Below are 21,517 nucleotides of genomic sequence, written 5' to 3' on the forward strand. Positions count from 1 at the left end.
CAACAAGTTCTCCTATTTAATACAAAGAATTAAATAGGGTTTATATTAAGCTGGGTTCAAAAAAGCTTCCTATAAGGGCAAGCCCCGATAGATAGTTGCCCCGATAGTTAATTACATCTTAGATAACCGAAGTCACCTAAGAAAACTCTCTATAAATTTCAAGGAATATTATCTTCAAATAGGTCAAAAAGATAGGACTTTTCAACGAGATTGGACAAAGATGTGTAAAAGGGGAATGACTCAAATTTGGAAGCTCAAATTTGGAACATTTATTGTACATTTATTGTGGAATTTAAAGGAGGAAGAACTAGGGGATGTCACAGACTCAGAGGAGAACTTCGGTGACTTCCCAAGCTACCCTATGGTTGGCTTCAATTCTGGAGAGAAATATTTAAATGTTTCATCCTATCAATTTTATTAATTATGACTCACACTTGCGTGAAACAATCATAAAAATAGTTTAGAATATATGAGAATTTAGGTCGTGACGAACGATAACTTCAAAATCCTAAGACGAGTTAGGGCTTAAATTGTACAACAGAGCTGTGCAAAGGCCTAAAGAAAAGTTGAGGATTTATGTTGCATAAGCAAACCACCTCGAAGTCCTATGGCTTGGTTGTTTAATATTAAAGAGAGAATGGTTTAGCTGATGTAGACATGTTATGTTGTTAAAGATGACCGTGTTGCCCATAATGCTAGCTCCAAGCTCCTCATCGTAGCAAGTTTAAGTTTTTAAATGTGTCAAGTTATGATGTAAACTCAGATGTCCCTAGGGGTCATGGTTATTTAAATATTATGGGGCATAATAAAGTTGATTAGAGTGACACTAATTAGGATCCTACGATTCCCTCATTCTGGTACAACTATTTTCTTTCGGATTCACTTAGTCCAAATGAATTTACTAAACTCAACTTAATGAGTTACATACTTTCATTTAGATCGTAGGAAATCTCGTTAGCAACCGTAGGTTACCTCCTCCGAGGGATTCCCTATCATCTGATAAAAGTTTTAATTTAGTTGTAATTTTTGTTTTATGATGTTTGTGATTAAATTTTGAGTTGTCTTATATTTTGAATGTTGTGGCGATAAATTTTATCTTGATTGATTTTTAGTTTTGGTTTTGGTTTTACAAATATCATAGCTGTTTCGGTTTTTATGCAGGGTGACATCATTATTTAACATGCAAGCTCGAGGCAAGAAGTATGAAAAGGTAAATGCAATAATTTAAAAGTGTACCTATCGATTCCTCTCGTTCCTCAACCTGAAAGGTTAGTATTTGCAAGACATGTATGTAATTTTTTAGGGAATTTAAAATGTAGAAGTAGATGAAGGTTTAGCTACCAAACCCCAAGTTATGACTTTATTGAATCTCAGAAAATCCTAGTGGTTGGTTTTAGAACAAAGATATGACAAGTCCAATTTCCCTTCAGAATCTCTAATAGATTTCAGATGCTCGAAACATGACCCTGGACCACTTTGAAGATCTCTTAAAACACTTTGAGTTCATTTTAAACTTATCATATTGTTTCATTAATCATCTGAGGTTGAAGTATGACTATCCCGTTGCTTAGTGAAACTTGACAATTTAATTATCCCGATGATAGGATATCCAATTAACCAATTAAGGTTTCATTTAAAAGTTATGTGAGTGGGTGCCCCTAAGGTGCCCACAATTAAGGTCAGGCTTGTAGTGTTTAAAGATATTAATTTCCAATCATGTTATCTTCTAAATCTAATTAATTGAGTGTAGACATCGAGTCTATATCACTACTATGCTCATAACAATCATGATAGGTGGAATGGTAATTATCAAATTTTGATTTAAGTGATATGTATTCTTATTAAATGATCACATCATCCTCAACTTTGGGCTTAAGAAAAGTAAACTATCATCTTTCTAGCTTAAGCCCATCACTTAAGAATCATTTGATCTTAATTGACTTTCAAGTCATGAAGATTAGGAGAATTATGATTTTATTGATGTTGTGCAAAGGTGGTGAGTGAGTTTCTACTATTTAATCCCATTGTATTTCAATCATCCAAACTTGTTTATTAAGATCAAAATTTCTCATTTTCCCTTGGTTAATCCTAAATTTTGATTAAGAACCAAAATCTAAAATGTCTATTTTACCCTTTGGGTATTTTACCTCATAACTCATTAAACACAACTCAAATGACTTGAGAATTCAGAGTGGCATATCCACGAGTTAATTGAAACATTAACGGAGAATAATGTGGTTTTTTTGTTTTTTTTTTAATTTAATTTAATTTAAATAATTATTAATTTAAATAATTATTTAAATTCAGGAAATAGGAGAACCAAAATGATTTGAATTAAAATTAAGGAGTGATTAAATACAAAATGAAGTTTTTATTTATGAGAAAATTATTAGAGGTTTCCTTAAGTAAGAGAAACACTTAGGCAAATTTTCATGACTTTTTGAATTAAATTATTAATATTATTATTTAATTTTGGATCAATTTCAATGATTTAATTAAATAGAAAATAATGTTTTAATTACCAAAATTATTTTTATATTTTTATTAGACTTCTCTAAGTTTAGAAAACTTAGAGAATCAAATTTTGTATTTTTATAATTTTTAATTTATTCATTATAAATATTTTTATGAAAAAATATTAGAAATTCACTTTTTAAGTTTTAAAATTTATTTTTAATTTAGGAAAAGTAAGAAAAATCTTTTACAAATATTCTAATGATTTCTAAGAGATCAGGGAAAACTTGCACACATTTTGAACTATTTTTTGTATTTTTTAAACTTTTGATTATTTTAATTATTTTTAATTCAAAATACACTTTAAAAATGACATATTTTCACAAAAATATATTTCATTTTTATTAAATGCCCCTGATCACAAGAAACTCATAAAACTATTTTTCATGATTTTTTTAAGCTTATGTAATTTATTATAATTATTTTCAATCAATTTTAGTGCTTAAACTAAGCCAAATAATTTTTAAATTTTACATTAAGTAAATATGATTTTTATGCAAAATGTGGAATTGATTTTGTCAATTTTTTATAAGTATATAATTTACATAAATTAACACTAGGTGTATACATTTGATTAAATGTAGAAATGTACAAAATAATTCAAAACATCATAATATTTTTCCTAGACTTCTCTCACCATAAGAAACCTACTAAAATTATCTTCATAATTTTCCAAATGATATTTTGATTTATATAATTAAAATAAGCCAAAATGGCCACCCTAGCTTGAAAATTAGGGCTAAAAGCATAGAGATGCCTTCTAACCTTGGAAAAATCAGAGAAGTCCCATCTGTGATGAGGAATAAACCTTAGAAATTTCAAGTCATGGTGAGTCATATTTAGTCATAGAGAATTGAAATACCATAGAGGGTGTTTAATTCACTAAAAATCATATACTTGGTAAATAATTTTTATTTTTAGTCCACATTATTCTCCTATGTTCACTGAGCAAGAGGGTATTTTTCTTTTATTTTTATGATTTTTTATTCAAAGATATGAATTTTTAAATATCTGGCATCTAATTTAATTCATAAAACCCTTATTTATCTACTTATCCACGCGGCGCTGACTGGATCATAGGCAGCTCCGAAAGACGACGCAACGTGTTCCCATTTATTGTGCTTTCCACCTAGGCATGCCACGTGGTCTGTGGTTCACGCACCAAGAGTCTATCCAGCTTGATCTCCTCCATCCATTGGATACATGCACGATCGGACGACATCCATTCATCGTCCTCAAGTGACCTAACCCATAAACCGTCCACACTAAAACCCTAAGATCTTTGCGTAAACTTAACCAAATCACATGGGGTTTGTTTTTAAACCTTCATCTACTCAAGACGAACACATTTATATGGTTAATCAACTATGAAATCAATCTATTACTCATGGAGAATTAAAATAAGCTCGGGTTATGGTTAGAGCTCAATACCTTTGTCTGAAAGGGGAGACCTCAATCAGATGGTTGTGGTAGCTTTGATTGAGTCCAACAAACCTACAGATGAAGTCTTGTTCGCTGGTGAATTGTCTAGGTATGATTTCTACCAAGGTGGATTTCAAGTGTTGGTCTAGAGCTATCCTAGAGGGTGGTTCAAAGGGGGCTTTGATGGGGAATCGACTCCTCTTACTCTAGGGATGGTGTGTGCACAATTAATTTGTTTTGTGGACTATGGAGAGGTGTCCTAATCTAAGCTGAAAGTTTGAGCTCAAAATTGGGCTCTCACAGTGGGAATCAAAGGGGGAAAATGGTTGGCTTAAGCTAAGGAATGCTTGGAGAGTCTTTGGTTAGATTTTAACAGAGTTCCCCAAAGGATTTGGAGCACCCCAAGAATTTGGAAAACCTCTCCTTTGGCCATGGAGAAGATGGTTTAAATAGAAGGGCTTAGGACTCACGGCCAGTTAATGGGTGAAAAGAGTTGTTTAGGTGGAGGGCTGAAGAGCTCTAAAGAGCAGTTAAGGTGAGTTGGCCTCTAGGACTAAAAGTAGGTTTGATTTAGGAGTGGTGGCTCACAGCTTTGGCATTTTTCCAGCGAGTAGAGTGGCTGGCTAGAGCAGGGGAGGTGGTCAGGTGAGCCAGAGAGAGGTTTAATTGTGATTAACCCTCAATGGTTTGCCATGATGGAGGAGATTTCTTGGTTAAGGCCCAAAAATGGGATGAAATCCCTTTATTTAGGGACCCATTTGGTCCATAGCTCACCTGGGCGGATTTAGGATGGTTCATCCTTATCCAAAGGAGGAGCTTAGTGATTGTGGGCGTCCCTGGTTGACCAATTTGGTTTGATTAAGTCAATTTATGTGAAAGGGTCTATTTTGGTCACGTGTTGGTCACGTGGCTTGATTGGCTTGATGTGGGTTTTGGGTTGAGCTAGCCATGCTATTGAGCTCAATTGATTGAGCACTTTTGTGTGGGTAATTTTCATGAGGAGTTTAGAATATATTTGGAGTAATTTTGAATTGGTTTGGAAATTCAATTTTGAAGATTTTGGGCATTTGGTCAATTTGAGGGTGTTGGGTTAGACTTGGTTTTAGGTTAGGTTAAGGTTGGGTTAGGTCCAAAATGATGGTTCAAAATGGTCTAGAGGAATATCATAAAAAGTTTTCAACATAAATCAAGTGTCAATTTTGGGTTTAGGGCATTTAATTTGGTGGAATTTGAAGACATAGCCAATTGGGGGCAAATTCAGGGATTTTGAATGTGGGTTGAAATTGAATGAAATTGAGGCTTGAACAAGGCCAATTGAATGTCCAATTTGATGTGTAGGATTGTTAAGAAGAATTTAGTATTCAAATTGGGGCAATTGAGTGGATCATATGGTTCAATTAGGTGAGATTAAGTCATAGGGTTAAAATTGGGGTTTAATTTGGATCAAAATTGAGCTCAAAGTATGGGTCAATTAGGCTTGGATTTGGTTTTAAGTATGAAAGATGAATTTGAGTTTATAATTGAAATTGGGGAGGATTGGGGCCAAATTGAGGGGTATTTGAGGTGAATTTCAAAAATTTGGGTCTTTAAAGGCAATTTAGGGCTTTTTTTTGTCAAAGTGGTCAAATTGGCCAAATTGGGTTCAATTAAAGGGTCTAATTTGGTTTTGTTGACATTTGAAATGATTTTGAAGGTTTTGGGAAAGTTTGGGCTACCAAGGGTATTTTGTAATTTTGGCAAATTTGCGGGTATATTTTGGCAATTTTTGGAATTTTTTGGATGTTTTGGGCAATTTGGGTAGTTTCAAATGGTTTTAAATGATTTTTTAATAAGTTTGGGTATTTTGGATGAATTTGGAAATTTTGGTCAAATTTAGGGTTTCAAGGGTATTTAGGTAATTTGGGTGGATTTGGGGGCAAAAGACCGAGTTGGATATTTTGGTAGAATTGGCGTGCCAACCACCTTATAAGAGCTATGGAACAATGAAATCCAATTTGGGTCATCTATGTACTGGTCTTAGCTAAACCCTACTTTATGGCCAGTGAGTCTATGGGACCATCTATATAAGTTTTCCAAAAGATCAAGGGATCAAAGTCAACAAATATGGGTTTTAGGGTTGTGAGTGCAAGTGAGTAAACTAGCTCCAGACCAACACCCAGGGTCAACCCTAAGTTCAAACAATCCTATGGGGACTCCCCTTGAGCTTTCTCTATAGTGGCCCCACCTACTAAGTGCTAGAGGTTTGGACCAGTATATGGAACTTCAAGTTGAGCACAGAAGAGTTTAGAGTTTCTAAAGGTGAGGGTTCCTTTTCTAGTTTTCTATGAATAGTCAACATGAAAGTCCTATGGCTAGACCTTAGGCTACTAAAGAGGGAAAACTAAACCTCAACCAAAAGTGAGGTCAACAGACACGTAGTGATCAATGAAACCCGAAAGATAGGGTGATCAGCCTAGGATGGTCGATCGAACGATCAGGGATCGGTCCAGGACGGTCAATCGACCTAAGGTGCTCAAACGATCATGCATACCACATGAAATATGATTCACACACCAAAGATGCCACGAATGGACATGCATAAGCAATGAAATCCAATACAGTCGATAGCACACCAACCTCATCCTAATGACCTCACATAGGTACTTAGAATTAACACACTTAGATTTGAGGCATAGCCGCCTCCAGCTTTGACATCATAATGTGAACGGCTTCCCCTCTTATTTCTTATAGGGGAAAATCTCCACCGTTCATAGGGCAGAATAGCTACAAAGCTTTTTTTTTTCTGCTCTATGAATGCCTACGATCTTACAGGATAAACTAGCTACAAAGCCTTTTCCATCCTCTAAGATTGAACTCAACCAAATTCTCTAAGAAAAGTGGAGGGCGCCAAAGCCGTGGCAAATTGGAATCCGACTTGGTAGAATTAAGATGGAGAATCACTTGGCTCCGTACAGGATTTGGCCAACGCATGGTGATCCTAACCTATGGCTTTTTCTAGAGAAATCAATGATCCATCACACAGACGGAGCGGCACATCCACCCTGCATGAAAGATGGAACCCACGTGCCTAGGCTGGACTAATCCTAGAGTCCGCTAAAAGTTAGGGAAGTCTCACTACTATGATGGTTTTGGACACGTGTCTTCATGTAGTAAGAAGCTCTTTTATCAGTAAGAGAGAAGCCCACGTTCAAGCAGGCTCTGGAAACCCTCGACAATCATCCAGTGAGCTAGGATGATGCTCTCCTCTAGTATAAGAGAGTAGACACCTCGCTCTCAAGCTTTTCCTCAAGAATTCCCTCTCACATCCTCACAAAATGTAGAGGATGAAGAAGAAGGTGAGGAGGAAGAAATGGGGGGAAGGAGGAAGAAGAAGAAGATGAAGAAGGGAAGAAGCCCCTCTTCCTTGCTCTCTCTCAAAGAATCTCCTCCAAAGAACCTCCCAAGCCTCCGAAAGCTCATCCCCATGAGCTTTCTTTCAATTCCCTTATGGCCTGGTCGAAGAGGAAGAAGAAGGAGGTGGAGAGTGGGACGACCGAAGTCCTCATGGCCTGGTCGAAGAGGAAGAAGGAGGTGGAGAGTGGGACGACCGAAGTCCTATCTCGAGCAAAATTGCAGCTAAACGAAATGGGATGAGGGAAAAATGGAGATTATGAACAAAGGTCTCCAAAATACCCCCCAAAAGAGGCATTGGATCCTTCTAGATGAGGTTAAAAATGGAGATTAGCCACCCACTTGTAAGGTCCCGAGGCTATTCGGCGCGAAACGGTGTCAAAACGACGTCAAAATTGGTCATTTTCATGACCTGGATGCAGAGTGGCTCCTAGGAACTCATTTTTCAGGTGTCATGGCCTCAACATGTTGATTCTAGGGTCATGGCACATGACATGTGACGCCTAGACACTAAGCTCTAAGGGAAGTCCCAATTTTTTGCCTATATGGGGCCTTGGCGCCCAGTTTCTTCAGAGCTTAGGCACCGGTTCTGTGCCAAATTTTTAAATCATGTCTTAGATCTATGAATGTTTGAGCTCGATGGTCTGGAAAGGTATTTTGTGTGCGTGAGCCCCCATGGATGACCCCGGGGTGCAAGTCTTGCCCGAAACCCAAATTTTCGCTAGGAATGCCCGACAGAAGATTTGTTTGAATCCAGAAGTTATGGGAGACTTTATGTGAGTGAAATATAGTCCCATAAATTCAAAATGGAGTATTTTGGTTGGTCATTCACTTGATAAGTCAGTGTCAACGGTCGTCTTGAGCCGCGACACGTGTAGGGTGCCCTAAACTCTAATATTTTCGTAGCACACGTAGGTGGACTCTCTGACTTCCTATGGTCATGGGAGGTTTTAGATGGATTTGTGGTGACTTCTAATCATTAAATTAGGCACCAAACATGCCTCACATCCCAAAATGGGCCTCCCCAAGAGAATTTTTTAGGGTAGGGTGGAATCGCTGCCAACCCTGGCTACTTGCCCCGAACAAGTGTCAGAAGGTCCTGAGTGGGTGTCTTGATCCATGTAGTTAGACACCTTACACTAGTAAAATCAAAATAAATGATGCCAATTGAGTTTGGTTTGATCAGGGCTGGGATCACTCTATAGTAGTTGAAGATCGACCTAAGCACTGTACAAAAAGGCAGCCAAAGCCCCCAATGGAACTGTTCCGATAGAAAATGAGGTCATCCCTTAGATAGTCGGTAGCTTAGATCTCCAAGTCAACTAGGTCCAACATGACAATTGTGTCACACACACAAGCATCATCCATCAGCTCGACATTAAAATCTGTCAAGATAGATCTCTCGATCGACCTCACTGAACCTAAGAAAAACTGACGAGAATACTTGGAGGCCATGATGCTCTAAGAAAAGCCGACCCAAGGGAGGCGAAAGTGAAAAGTATTCACTGAGTTTCTGCTTAACTCTATATGTAGGGTGCATAATGGATTCGAAACATCTCACATCCATACATCAACCTTTAAAATACACTCAAATCACTGTGACATTCAACAATACAAAATAATTATTTTTTTTTAAATTTCACAAAATAATAAGAATTTTATTTATGATAACAAATATTTTATAGCTGGGATGTTAGTCACCTCGGCTGAGACTAGACTCCAAATCACTAAGCTCGCGTAAAACGCGCACCCACCAAACTTGAATTTTTTTATCCTCTCCTCTTTCGCCTGATACATAGATGATTGAGCCAGCAGCCCAGACCTCTGTCTGGACCTCCCTCAGCTCACCCCGAAGACTCAGCACTTCGGCCAGAAGGGTCTCCATATCCGCATGGAGGACGAATATCTCCACACAAATTTGATATGACAGTTTTCCTTTGAAGGTCAGCTACCCAGGCAAAAAAGTCTACAGTCTTGTTCATGCGATGCGCCAATGACTCTTGGCAACCCCACTCGATCTAGGTTAGCATGAGACAGTGGATGGTCGGGCGTTGCTTTAATTGAGGGAAGGGCAAAAGGTCTAACAGACGCTTTCAGAGTAGGAAGTGGCCGGCCCATTCGTGTCAGTAGTCCACGATCCCTAGTATTTCGTCTGCATCACCATAATGGGTCATTAGAGGGGACAACAAAAATCAAATAAAGAACAAAAATAACTGATCAATCTCTCTATATCTGACATATAGAGGCTCTACCCAACAAGCGAGGGAACATCAACATGAGTTGCCTCACCAACCGAATGCTAAGGCAGAGGACCCTCCAGGGGCAAAGCTTGTGCTACCACTTATGCAAGGACTGGTTCGGGTGGTGGAGATTGAGTTTTGTGGTTGACGTAGCGGGTCAGGAGCCAATACGAGTGCATCAATGGTGCACACTCCTGTATGAATCCTCATCTTCAAAAGCAGCAACGAGTCGAAGAATTTCACAATCTCCTCTACCTTTTGCTTCTTCGACACCACCTACTTCATCAAACTGAGCCCCTCTGACCTGGTCCATTCAACCGACCCTTTGGTGCCAGTGGTTTGCTTCTCATCTTTCAACCTCTTCTCAGTCCGCCGACTCTCCTAAGTTGTTTTCTTCCTCAGAGCTAGCCGGGAAGTCTCCTATTTTCTCGTCTTTTTAACCCTTGAAGGGCAAATCATAGAAGTTGGAAGCCCCGAAGGCCCTCATAATTGTTTCCTCGATCACAAGCTTTTTAGCACCCAACATCCTCCTCTCCTGCTACAAGCAACTGAAGGGCAAGATAATTTCGAAAATGTGGAAGTGGAGCACTGATTGCGTTTATTTATAGGAAAAAGCGGCATGGAAATCTAGGGAATACAATTACTAACAAAACTTATTACTCATAAGCAAATTTTTTATTTAATTATCTTATTCTTACAACAGTTGTCACTTTCAAAGAAATAAGAGAATCATAAAACTAACTATGTACATCAGAAATGTGACTACACGAATCTTGAAAAGATTCAACGGATCGCTCAAAGAAGACAACAAATAATTGAGTCATCATTTTAGTTGGCTGAATCATGAGCTGATAGAATGAATGTTCATCCAAACTTAAGAATGTCGCACATCTAGACCAATGACAACTTAATTGATGCAAGGGCATTCACATGATTGACGATCACTCAAAGAACTCTCACCAAACCTTTTATGAAAATTTATCATCCAAATAAAGGTTGCCTATAAGATTATGGGGAAACAACTTCTGCTTGATAGAATAACCCTTATGAGGATGATAAGTCTTCACGATGAATCCCCTCGAAAATGTCGGCCAAGGATATGATAGTCGGCCAAAAGACTACAGACGACCGAGCAAAATCCAAAGAAAGAAACCGAGCAACTATGAATATGAAACGGTGTTAGGGCAGTTATAAATATAGAACATCGCCACTAGCGACCACTTGGGTCAAAAATGAAGAAGTCGGTTATAAATATGTAAATATACAAGACTCATAAATATATGATTAGGTTCTCATTAAGCGAGAGAAAATTATGTAATTTACTAAATCCTTCCTGTGGTCTATAAATAAAAGGGTCATTTCCAACAAGAAAGACTACTAAATCTATTTCCAAAGAATTAGTACTATTTGTAGAGAAAATTATATAATTTACTAAATCCTTCCTATGATTTATAAATAAAAGAGTCATTTCCAACAAGAAAGTCTACTAAATCTATTTCCAAAGAATTAGTACTATTTGTGAATTGCTCTATTTTTTTTCTTTTCCTACTCTTTTGATTTCTCTCATCCAACCAACCAACCAACCAAGGTTATAATTCTTACATTAAATGAATTAATTTTATTAATCTGTGTGAACTTGTAATATATTATTTGAAAATAAAGACCAATAATAACAAGCCGTTGGGTTTAGTGCTATGCTAAAAAAAAAAAATTACTCATCTGAAAAAAATGGATGATTGGTCGAGCCAGATGTAATGGTTAATGATCAGAACTGGCCTTCAATACGGATTCTCCCCTGCGCTCGTCTCTGTATTCTAATCTAACGAATTTATTTGCTGCTGATAGATATAAATCGAACATTAGGGTTGTGCTGAGAGGAGCCCGACGCCGCGAGGGGGACGTCGGCTTTTAAGGTTTGTCGCTGGATTTTCCAAACTTATTGTTTTTCATGCGGCTCCCGATCCGATAGCTACCACGAATAACCTAGTTGAGTTTCTTAAATGCTTTTTGCTTTTTCTTATCGCATGCCGCCTGTTTGCTTCATCGACTAAGATCTTCTTAACATCTGACATTGCTATTATCTTTTTGTTCAATTCTATTAGCTGCTAGGATTCTACAATTTTTAGAATTTTCTTAGTAACTCCAATTATACTGTGCAGGTTGAGTAGAAATATGTCTCATAGGAAGTTTGAGCACCCCAGGCACGGGTCTCTTGGATTTCTTCCAAGAAAACGTTCTTCTCGTCACCGTGGGAAAGGTTTTTTTTCTATTGGGAATTTTTCTTTTGTAAGGCCTATAATTTAAGTTTGCCTTCATTGCGGTGCTTTCTTTGGTTAACTTTTATTGGTGTTAATCTGTGATTTCCTCATGTTTTTTCTGTTTTAGTCTTAGGATATATAGTTGTTGATCTGTTAATGGATTTCAGCTGGATCGTGTATTGTTCGCTCTGGATTAATGTTGCTCTGTACCTGCAGTGTTTGAATCATTTTCCACTTTTACCGTAGCTGAATATTTTATCGAACCTTGAAGTTTACCTACAGCAATTGTTGGGGAGAGTATACTTGAAATTTAGATAAGATATAAGAAATGTTTTCTTGAATGGCAATAAGGCAACAATCAAGGGTTATTAGTAATCATTTTTTCTGATTTTTAAAACATTATTTTGTAAAATTTCAAATGCTATCTTGTAGTTCATGGACATATCTTATACCCCGAGCTAAATTTGGATGAGAATGTGTTGTGCTTAGCTTTTATTTCCTTATTTGGCCATACACCACTACAACTTATATAATCGATTTTACTGTTACCAATTTGATCGGTATTGCTAATAAACGCACATTGCTTCTATCACTTAAATCCCAGAAACATTGTGCTCAATTTCTTATGTATTATGATTTATGTACTGTTACATTCTTCATGCAGTGAAGTCATTCCCAAGAGATGACCCGACAAAACCTTGCAAGCTTACCGCTTTTCTTGCTTATAAGGCTGGTATGACTCACATTGTCCGCGAGGTGGAGAAGCCAGGATCAAGTATGCTTCAAAGCTTTATGTTAATCAATTTATCTTTCTTTTTTTTTCCATAAAATATTAATGCAATGCGTAGTTTTTCAATGGCCAATCATTAAGGGGACGTAAGTGAGCCAAACATGGGCAAGCTCAGGTGGTGCAGCTCAGCTTATTAAGGAAACATGCCGATTTTTTTGTTTGTATCCTGATCATTGATTTACTGTATCAAATATAAGTTTTTTGTGAAAATAAACCTGAAAGTCCATACAAATATAAATGCATGCATATGAATTTACCCAATATGTACATATATAGGCATATTTTTATCTATATATATATATAAGCATAATTAAACTACCACCTAGAATACTTTGCTCAAAGAAGGTATTGTTCATGTTTCACTTGTTAAGCATACATAATTAACAATAGTTCATTTTGTGGTAATTATCGAGCTGAACACGATCATAAACAAACAATGAGATTCATTCATGGCCCTGCCAATGCTTGTGTTCTAATTGGGAGTTGTAATTGTTAAGGTTGTAACTACTGGACTTGCCATTGAGTTAGAAGAGTAAGAGATTCAGGTTCAATGGTTGAATCGGAGATTTAACTGCATGATGTAATAAATATTTAATTTCTATTAATATGATTTAAATAATGTAATAATATAAATATATGATAAAGATGAATGAAACTTTATATAGGATTCATTAAGATAGAATTATATGTATATTATAAATTAAGATATATGTATCTGAAATATATTTACAAATAAAAAAAAAATTATGATATGATATATAAATATAATTCATAATAATTAAAATCTATAATCTGAATATGATTTGTAATATAAATTAAATATCAGCATTATATTTTGTTAAAAAAATTAAATATGTTTAATGCACATTAATTATACTTTTTATAAATTATATTTCAACTAGTATGCTAATTATGCTTATAATTTTTAATAAGGATATAATTTGTAATAAAATATGGTTTATAATAGTTAATAAGAATATGAAGTGTTTATTATAGGGAAGTTTTAAAATTAAAATGTTGTTACTATATAAATTGAATATAGTTTGTAATATAAATTTAAATATCAAAGCTATAATTTTTAAAAATTTTAAATATTTTTAGTACACATTAATTATATATTTTTATATATTATATCTCAAATAGTATGTTAATATGTCTATAATTTTTAATAAGAATATAATTTGTAATAAAATATGGTTTATAATAGTTAATAAGAATATGAAGTGTTTATTATGAATGTTTTAAAATTAAAATATTGCTACCATATAACATGAATATAATTTGTAATACAAATTTAAATATCAATGCTATAATTTTAAAAAAAATTTAAATATATTTAATATATATTAATTATATATTTTTAATAAATTATATCTCAACTGGTATGTTAAATATGTTTATAATTTATAATAAGAATGTAATTTGTAATAAAATTTGGTTTATAATAGTTGATAAGAATATGAAGTTTTTATTATAAAAAAGTTTTTAAAATGCTGTTACTTTTTTCCCCATAGCCTATTTAATGCTTTTTTTAAGAAATGAGATGGGTATATTATTATTTATATAAATGGATCTAATAGATATAAATTGATTATTTTCTTATGAGAAAAAGAGATCGTCAAGAGTGTAAAGTTTGTAAAGTCATTCCAAGTGCAATTTAATTACTCAACATTGATTATTAGTTTTGAATTTTTAGATGAGAGTTGTGAGATTAAAATTCAAGGAAATATTGTTATAAAATTAGAGTGGGACACATATAAGACATGAATAAAATTATCTTTAAAAGGAAGCTTCATGATTTCAAGAATTGAGATGTTCATGAAAAGAAGAATTCTATATGGGATAAAATATCAAACACGATTAAACAAGTGGCAAAAGATGTACTTGGAGAATCAAAATGAAATGTTTTTATTAATAAAAATAGTTAGTGGTGAAATAATAATGTGCAAGAAAAGTTAAAATATAAGAAGTTGTGTTATAAAAGTTAGTTTAAATGTAAAAGCATAGAGAATGTGAAAAATATAAGATGACTTGTAAGGAGTCTAAATGAACAATTCATGACGCTAAAAATCAGCTTTTAATGATCTTTATAATAGATTAGATACTAAAGAGGGTTAAAAATATATGTATAAATTAACCAAACAAAGAGAATAGAAAAGTAATGAGTTAATACAAGTTAAGTTGATTATAGATGAAAATCAAAATGTGTTTTTCTTAAAGGACGATATTCAACATAGGTGAGTAAGCTATTTTGATAAAATTTTCAATAAAGTTACAATCGATCCTAGTAATCTTAATAATAATAATAATAAAATATGTTATTTTTATCGTCGTATTAGTAATAAATATGTTAAGGAGGATTTAAAGAAAATTAAGAGTAAAAAATCAGTAGGACCTGATAATATCCTAATTGTAGTGTGTAAATATTTAGAAGATTTCGGTGTTTCTTGACTTCACAACTCTTTAATATTATGTTAAAAACTAAAAAGATGTCGGAGGAGTGGAGGAAGATTATCGTGGCCCTCTTTTTTAAGAATAAAGGAAATACATAAGAGTGTGTAAATTATCGAGGAATTAAGTTGATGTTCCATATTTTGAAGTTATGGGAGAGGGTAATTGACATAGGTTAAGACGTGATACAAAGATTTTTCATAATTATTTTGGATTTATGTCGGCCATGTTTACTGTGGAAGCATACATTTATTGAGAGGTTTGATGGAGAAGTGCAGAGGGAATAAGGAGGATTTACATATGATTTTTATTGATTTAGAAAACGTACAACAAGGATCCAAGAGAAGTTCTTTGGAGAGTTCTAGAAAAGAAAAGTGTTGATATGCTAATATTCAAGTCATTAAGATATGTATGCTAGAGTTGCTACTTGTGTTCGAACAGGAGGATTGACCAAGTATTTTTCTATTTCTGTCGGAATACATCAGGGATTGGCTTTAAGTCCATATCTTTTTTGCTTTAGTTATGGATGTTCTTACTGGACATTTATTGGAGGATGTACCTTGGTGTATGTTTTTGGCTGGTGAGTATGCTATTCGTTAATGATATCCTTATTGTGGTAAGAATAAAGAAAAATTACAGGAAAAACTTGAATTATGGAGGTCTACATTAGAGTATAATGGCCTTCGTTTGAGTAGATCTAAAACTAAAATATATGGAATGTAATTTTAGTAGTAGTAGTTTTATTGGCAAAGTTGTAATTATGGGTGATCAAATCATTAAAAGGTGTGAACGTTTTAGATATATCGGGTTTATTATTCAATCTGATGGTGATATAGATAGAGATGTTATTAGTAGATTTCAAATTGGTTGAAGTGGAGGAATGCATCAGGCCTATTATGTGATAGAAAAGTACCGCTTAGACTGAAAGAAAATTTTTATAAGTTGGTGGTGAGACCTGCAATGCTCTATGGTGCAGAATTTTGACCTTTAAAACAGTAGCATAAAACAAAGTTAAGTGTTGCTGAGATGAGAATGCTTAGGTGGATGAGTGGCTTGACACTTAGAGAGAGACAAAATGTGAAATGAATATATCCGTGATAGGGTTGGTGCAGCTCCAGTGGCAGACAAGATTAGAGACAATCGTTTTAGATGGTTTGGTCACGTTAAACGTCGACCATCTAATGATCTTGTTAGGAGAGTAGATGTTTTAGATTTGACTTATGTTAAGAAAGGCAGAGGTAGACCAAAAAAGACTAGGACATATTGTATAAAAAATGATCTTAATCTATTATAAATATATGAAAATATGACACTCAATAGTATGCAGTGGAGAAAAATGACTCATGTAGCTGATCCCACTTAGCAGGAGAAAGACTTGTTGTTGTAGCCTATTTAGTACTTTGAAAGCTCAACTTACATAGCCTAATTTTTTCCAACCCAACTTTGTTTTTAACATATTCAAAGCTTCTTTTGTACCATCTTATAAGAGAGAATTAACATTTTATTCTTTTAATGGGAAAAGAGAGCTTGGCACTTAGAGCAATGGGCATGTTATGGATTAGGTGAACAAAAGTTCATATTAATATAATTTGAAAGTTTTTGAATCTATGGCTATAAATAAAGAAATTAAAATAATTTGAATTTTTGAACCTGTCAGTTTTGTATAACTGGGGACTGGTGTTGAATTGGTGGTTCAGGTTGGTTTTCATATGTTTAATGCAGAAGCGGGTAACCAGAACGACCATATGCCCAGTTCACAATTGAACCGGTTGAATCAACCAGTTCGGTTTTTAAAAACTTGGTAATTATGGATTAATCAGCTACTTTAACCGTTAATTTTTTATAAGATTTATGAATTTAAATACTTAGAAAATGATTAATTTTCATTTAAATTTTATTCTCTTGCAGTTCAACTGATCAAAATTTTGTAGGGTAGCTTTTCTTTTATTATAAATGATCAAAAGATATATATACATGCATGCATTCATTGCCTGGAGGAATTAATGGGTTGATGAAGACTAAATTTTGAATCGTCTCAGTTGATATGTGGAATCCGTCATGTTTTACCCTTTTGTTTCAGAAAGTCATATTCAATATTATAAGAACTCTGCTGCAATCTATTTTTTGGATAGTAGTCTATTAAAGCTTCGCTTCTCAACATTTAGAGCTTTACTAAAAGTAAGCGCATGCAGTTTTGAGATCGGTCAAATTAACCTATAATTTAATAAGCATTATCTTATTTTAGCATGTTTAAAAAATTTTATTTTAAATTTACAGAACTCCACAAGAAAGAAACATGTGAGGCTGTGACGGTCATCGAGACTCCACCCATGGTCATTGTGGGAGTTGTTGGTTATATAAAAACTCCCCGCGGACTTCGCTCACTTAATACTGTTTGGGCTCAGCATTTGAGTGAAGAAGTCAGGAGGAGGTTTTATAAGAATTGGTACAGGAGTAAGAAGAAGGCTTTTACCAAATATTCAAAGAAATATGAATCTGAGGATGGAAAGAAAGAAATCCAAACTCAACTTGAAAAGATAAAGAAATATGCTTCTGTTGTTCGTGTGTTGGCTCACACTCAGGTCCATCCTTCTTGATTAATTTTTTTCTTGTTGCATGCTTGCATAACATTCTCTTTTATATATTTACATCTTTTCAGGGTTGCAATAAGAATTTATGATAGTTATAATTATGTTTTTATTTTCTTGTGTAGCTATAATATATACGGTCAAAGATTTTTTTTTCAAAGTTTGTAACATAGTTGTTAATAGAGTATATGCCACTCCTCATGTCTGTATCAAAATTAAGAATGTCATAGAGAGTGGACAATCCTAAGCCGAAGAATGAGAGTTGATGATAGGTTGACACCAATTCCAAACTTGTACCAAAATACATGAACTATTTCGGTAATGTTGAATTCAATATTCATTATTTTGTCTGCTTTCAGATCTTTAGTCTAATTTCTTCTGCAAAATAGGGCTATATGAGCATAAAAGTGACATTTTGATTTGACTGTTTTTCTTACCCTTTTGAGAACTGTTAAGCATATGTTATTATGGATGCCCAATCTGAAGTATTTATACATGAATGTATTGTTCAGTTTAGGCTTTACTTGTAATGCTGCTGCCTGCCATCTTGAAATAAAGCCACCCATATTCTTCACATAGATGGACAATACCAATCATCGTAAAATATGGTAATTATATTGTTTGAGTATGAATTTGTTTTAGAATTCAGAATTAAAATATAAAATATTTAATTATAATTTAAATTATTTTAATTTTTTGACATATCAGATTGAGACATAAAGGAACATTCTCATAAAATATGAATATCACAGTATATTAAAATACTTGCATTACGTTTAAGTTAAAATTTGTTCATTTTTTCCCACCTTTTAAAAGATAATGATAAGAAAGTTATATTTTTTTCACCCATCGAATAATTAGTACGTATGTGTATAATACAAATATATGATACGCATTTACCATGCGACCTACTCCATGAGTTCTTTTTCCATCACCATGAAGTTGAGGAAGGGGGTGCTCATGTAGATGGGGATTTTTACTGTGTTTCTTACTCTAATCAATTTAAGACATGGCCGATTTTTTAGAAGAATTCACAAGGACCATATAAAAGCATTTATGACTTGTCCTAGTCTGTTTTATTGATTGAAGCCATTTTTTACCAATTGAAAGAAGCATACCTTCTCACATGTAGTACATATTTAAAATATTTTGAAACTTTTTGCACAATCTTGCAAATATGGTTTTACTTCTGTAAAGTGTAAAGTATTTACTCTTTTCTGTGATCCTAATTGACCGAGGAAGCAATCTATCATGTTTGGTTGAAACTTTATTGATAGCTGAGGATAAATCAGAATCATGTTTTGGGATGCTTTGCTTCTCACATGTAGTGCATATTCGAAATATTTTTGCAACTTTTTCAACAATCTTGTAAGTATGGTTTTGCTTCTGTAAGTGTAAAGTATTTACGGTTTCCTATGATCCTAATAGACTGACGGAGCAATTTATTGACGTTTGGTGGGAACTTAATTGATAGCAGAGGATAAATTAGAAATACGTTTGGGGATGCTTTGCTCTAAATTGTTAAGCATTAAAAAATTTGCATTGAATTTTAGATGAAACACTTTTGAAGTACAAACATGATTTATTGTACGAGATGTATTATGGCTCGCCCTTCAATTTTCTTGCTCATTAAACATATAATTATTTGAGGAGATGAGATTTAAATGTGTCATTTTTATTGGAGGGGATTTAAATGAACATGTCGGTAGAGTGATAGAAGATTTTAGAAATATTCATGGTGGCTATGGTTTTGAAGTGATTAATGAAGAAGGTACAGCTATATTAGATTTTGTTTTAGAGTATGATTTGGTTATTGCTGATACTTTATTCAAGAAAAAAGATGAGCATATTTTTACTTATAAGAGTGGATCTAATAAAACACAAACTGATTATTTTATTATGAGAACAAGAGATCATCGAGGATGTAAAGATTGTAAGGTCATCTAAGTGAGGATTTAAGTACTCAACGTCGATTATTAGTTCTAAATTTTAAGATAAAGAATTGTATAATGAAGAATACTAAGAATCATTATCGTAGAATTAGATGGGGTACCTGAAAGACACAAATAAAATTATTTTTATGAGTAAAATTCAAGATCTCAAGATTTGGGATGTTCATGAAAAAACAAATTCTATGTGGGATAAAGTAATGAAAAAACAAATTCTATGTGGGATAAAATAACAAACACTATTAAACAAGTGACAAAACTGGTACTTAGAGAATCAAGAGAGAAATTTTTTATAAATAAAATTAGTTTGTGGTGAAATAATTATGTGCAAGAAAAGATAAAATATGAAAAGTTATGTTATAAAAATTGGTTTAAATGTAAAAGCTTAGAGAACTTGAAAAAATATAAAATGGCCCATAGGTAGTCAAAGAGAACAATTCTTTTTTAATAGATTAGATACTAAGGAAGGTGAAAAATATATGGCCCGTAGGTAGTCAAAGAGAACAATTCTTTTTCAATAGATTAGATACTAAGGAAGGTGAAAAATATATGTACAAACTAACAAAAGAAAGAGGGAAGAAAAGTAAAGATTTAACTCAAAGTGTATAAAGATGAAAATTAAAAAGTGCTTTTCTTAGGAAAAGATATTCAACACAGATAGGTGAGTTATTTTGATACACTTTTTAATAAAATTTTTGAAAATTCAATTGACCTTGGTGATCTTAATATCGTTAATAATAATAAAATTTTTCATTTTTACCGTCGCATTAGTAAAAAAGAAGTTGAAAAGACTTTAAAGAAAACCAATGGTGGAAAGTCTGTAGTGGTGGAAAGTCTGTAGGTGGAAAGTCTGTAGGACCTAATGATATCCCAATTAAGTGTGGAAATATATATGAGATTTGGGAGTTGAGGAGTGAAGAAAGAGTATTATGATCTCCATTTTTAAGAATAAAGTGTATGCACAAAAGTGTGCAAATTATAGAGGAATTAAGTTGATGTGTCATACTTTAAAATTATAGGAGAGGGTAATTGAACATAAGTTAAGACGGTATTACAATGATTTCTCATAATCAATTTGGATTTATTGAAAGGTTTGATGGAGAAGTTCAGAAGTAATAAAGAGGATCTACATATGATTTTTATTGATTTAGAAAAGCTTGCGATAAGGCTCCAAGAGATATCTTTTGGAGAGTTCTTGAGAAGAAAGATATTAATATGACTTATATTCAAGTCATTAAAGATATGTATACTAGAGCTGTTATTTGTATTCAAACAGAAGGAGGATTGACCAAATATTTTCGTATTTCTATTGGATTACGTCAGGGATTGTCTTTAAGCCCATATCTTTTTTGCTTTATTTATGAATTCTCTTATTGGACATTTACAGGAGGATGTACCTTGGTGTATACTTTTTGTTGATGATATCCTTCTTGTAGATAAGACGAGAAAGCTCAGAAAAAACTTGACTTATGGAGGTCTACATTGGAGTCTAAAGGCCTTCATTTGAGTAAAACTAAAACTGAATAGATGGAATGTAAATTTAGTAATAGTAGCTCCAGTGACAGAATTGTAACTATGAGTGAACAAATTATTAAAAGGTGTGAACACTTTAGATATTTCGGGTCTATTGTTCAAAGTGATGGTGATATAGATGAGGATGTTATTAGTAGAATTCAAGTTGGTTGGTTGAAGTGTAGGAATGCTTTGGACCTATTGTGTGATAGAAAAAATATCGATTAGACCGAAGGAAAATTTTATAAGATGGTGGTGAGACTTGCAATGCTCTATGGCGCTGAATGTTGGCCTTTAGGAGAAGCGTAAAACTAAGTTAAGTGTTGCCGAGATGAGAATAATTAGGTGAATGAGTGGCTTTTCACTTTGAGACAAAACACTTTGAGACAAAATGCGAAATAGG

The 21,517-nt window shown here is 33.8% G+C and overlaps 1 protein-coding gene across 2 annotated transcripts in view; it reads left to right on the forward strand.

Moving 5' to 3' along the window:
• The first annotated feature begins 11,255 nt into the window (after nt 1-11,255).
• The window catches only part of LOC110030615 (60S ribosomal protein L3-like), a 13,772-nt gene continuing 3,510 nt past the window's right edge, over nt 11,256-21,517 (forward strand). The window contains exons 1-4 of one of the 2 annotated variants that reach the window (XM_020733414.1): nt 11,256-11,552; nt 11,726-11,823; nt 12,489-12,599; nt 17,343-17,647. In XM_020733414.1, coding sequence (XP_020589073.1) covers nt 11,739-11,823; nt 12,489-12,599; nt 17,343-17,647 — 501 coding nt within the window. In that variant the 5' untranslated portion in view covers nt 11,256-11,552; nt 11,726-11,738. The remainder of the gene's footprint in view (nt 11,553-11,725; nt 11,824-12,488; nt 12,600-17,342; nt 17,648-21,517) is intronic. The other variant, XM_020733423.1, reaches the window with a different exon arrangement.

This window comes from Phalaenopsis equestris, unplaced genomic scaffold (assembly GCF_001263595.1).
Source record: "Phalaenopsis equestris unplaced genomic scaffold, ASM126359v1 Scaffold000002, whole genome shotgun sequence".
Classification (NCBI taxonomy): domain Eukaryota; kingdom Viridiplantae; phylum Streptophyta; class Magnoliopsida; order Asparagales; family Orchidaceae; genus Phalaenopsis; species Phalaenopsis equestris.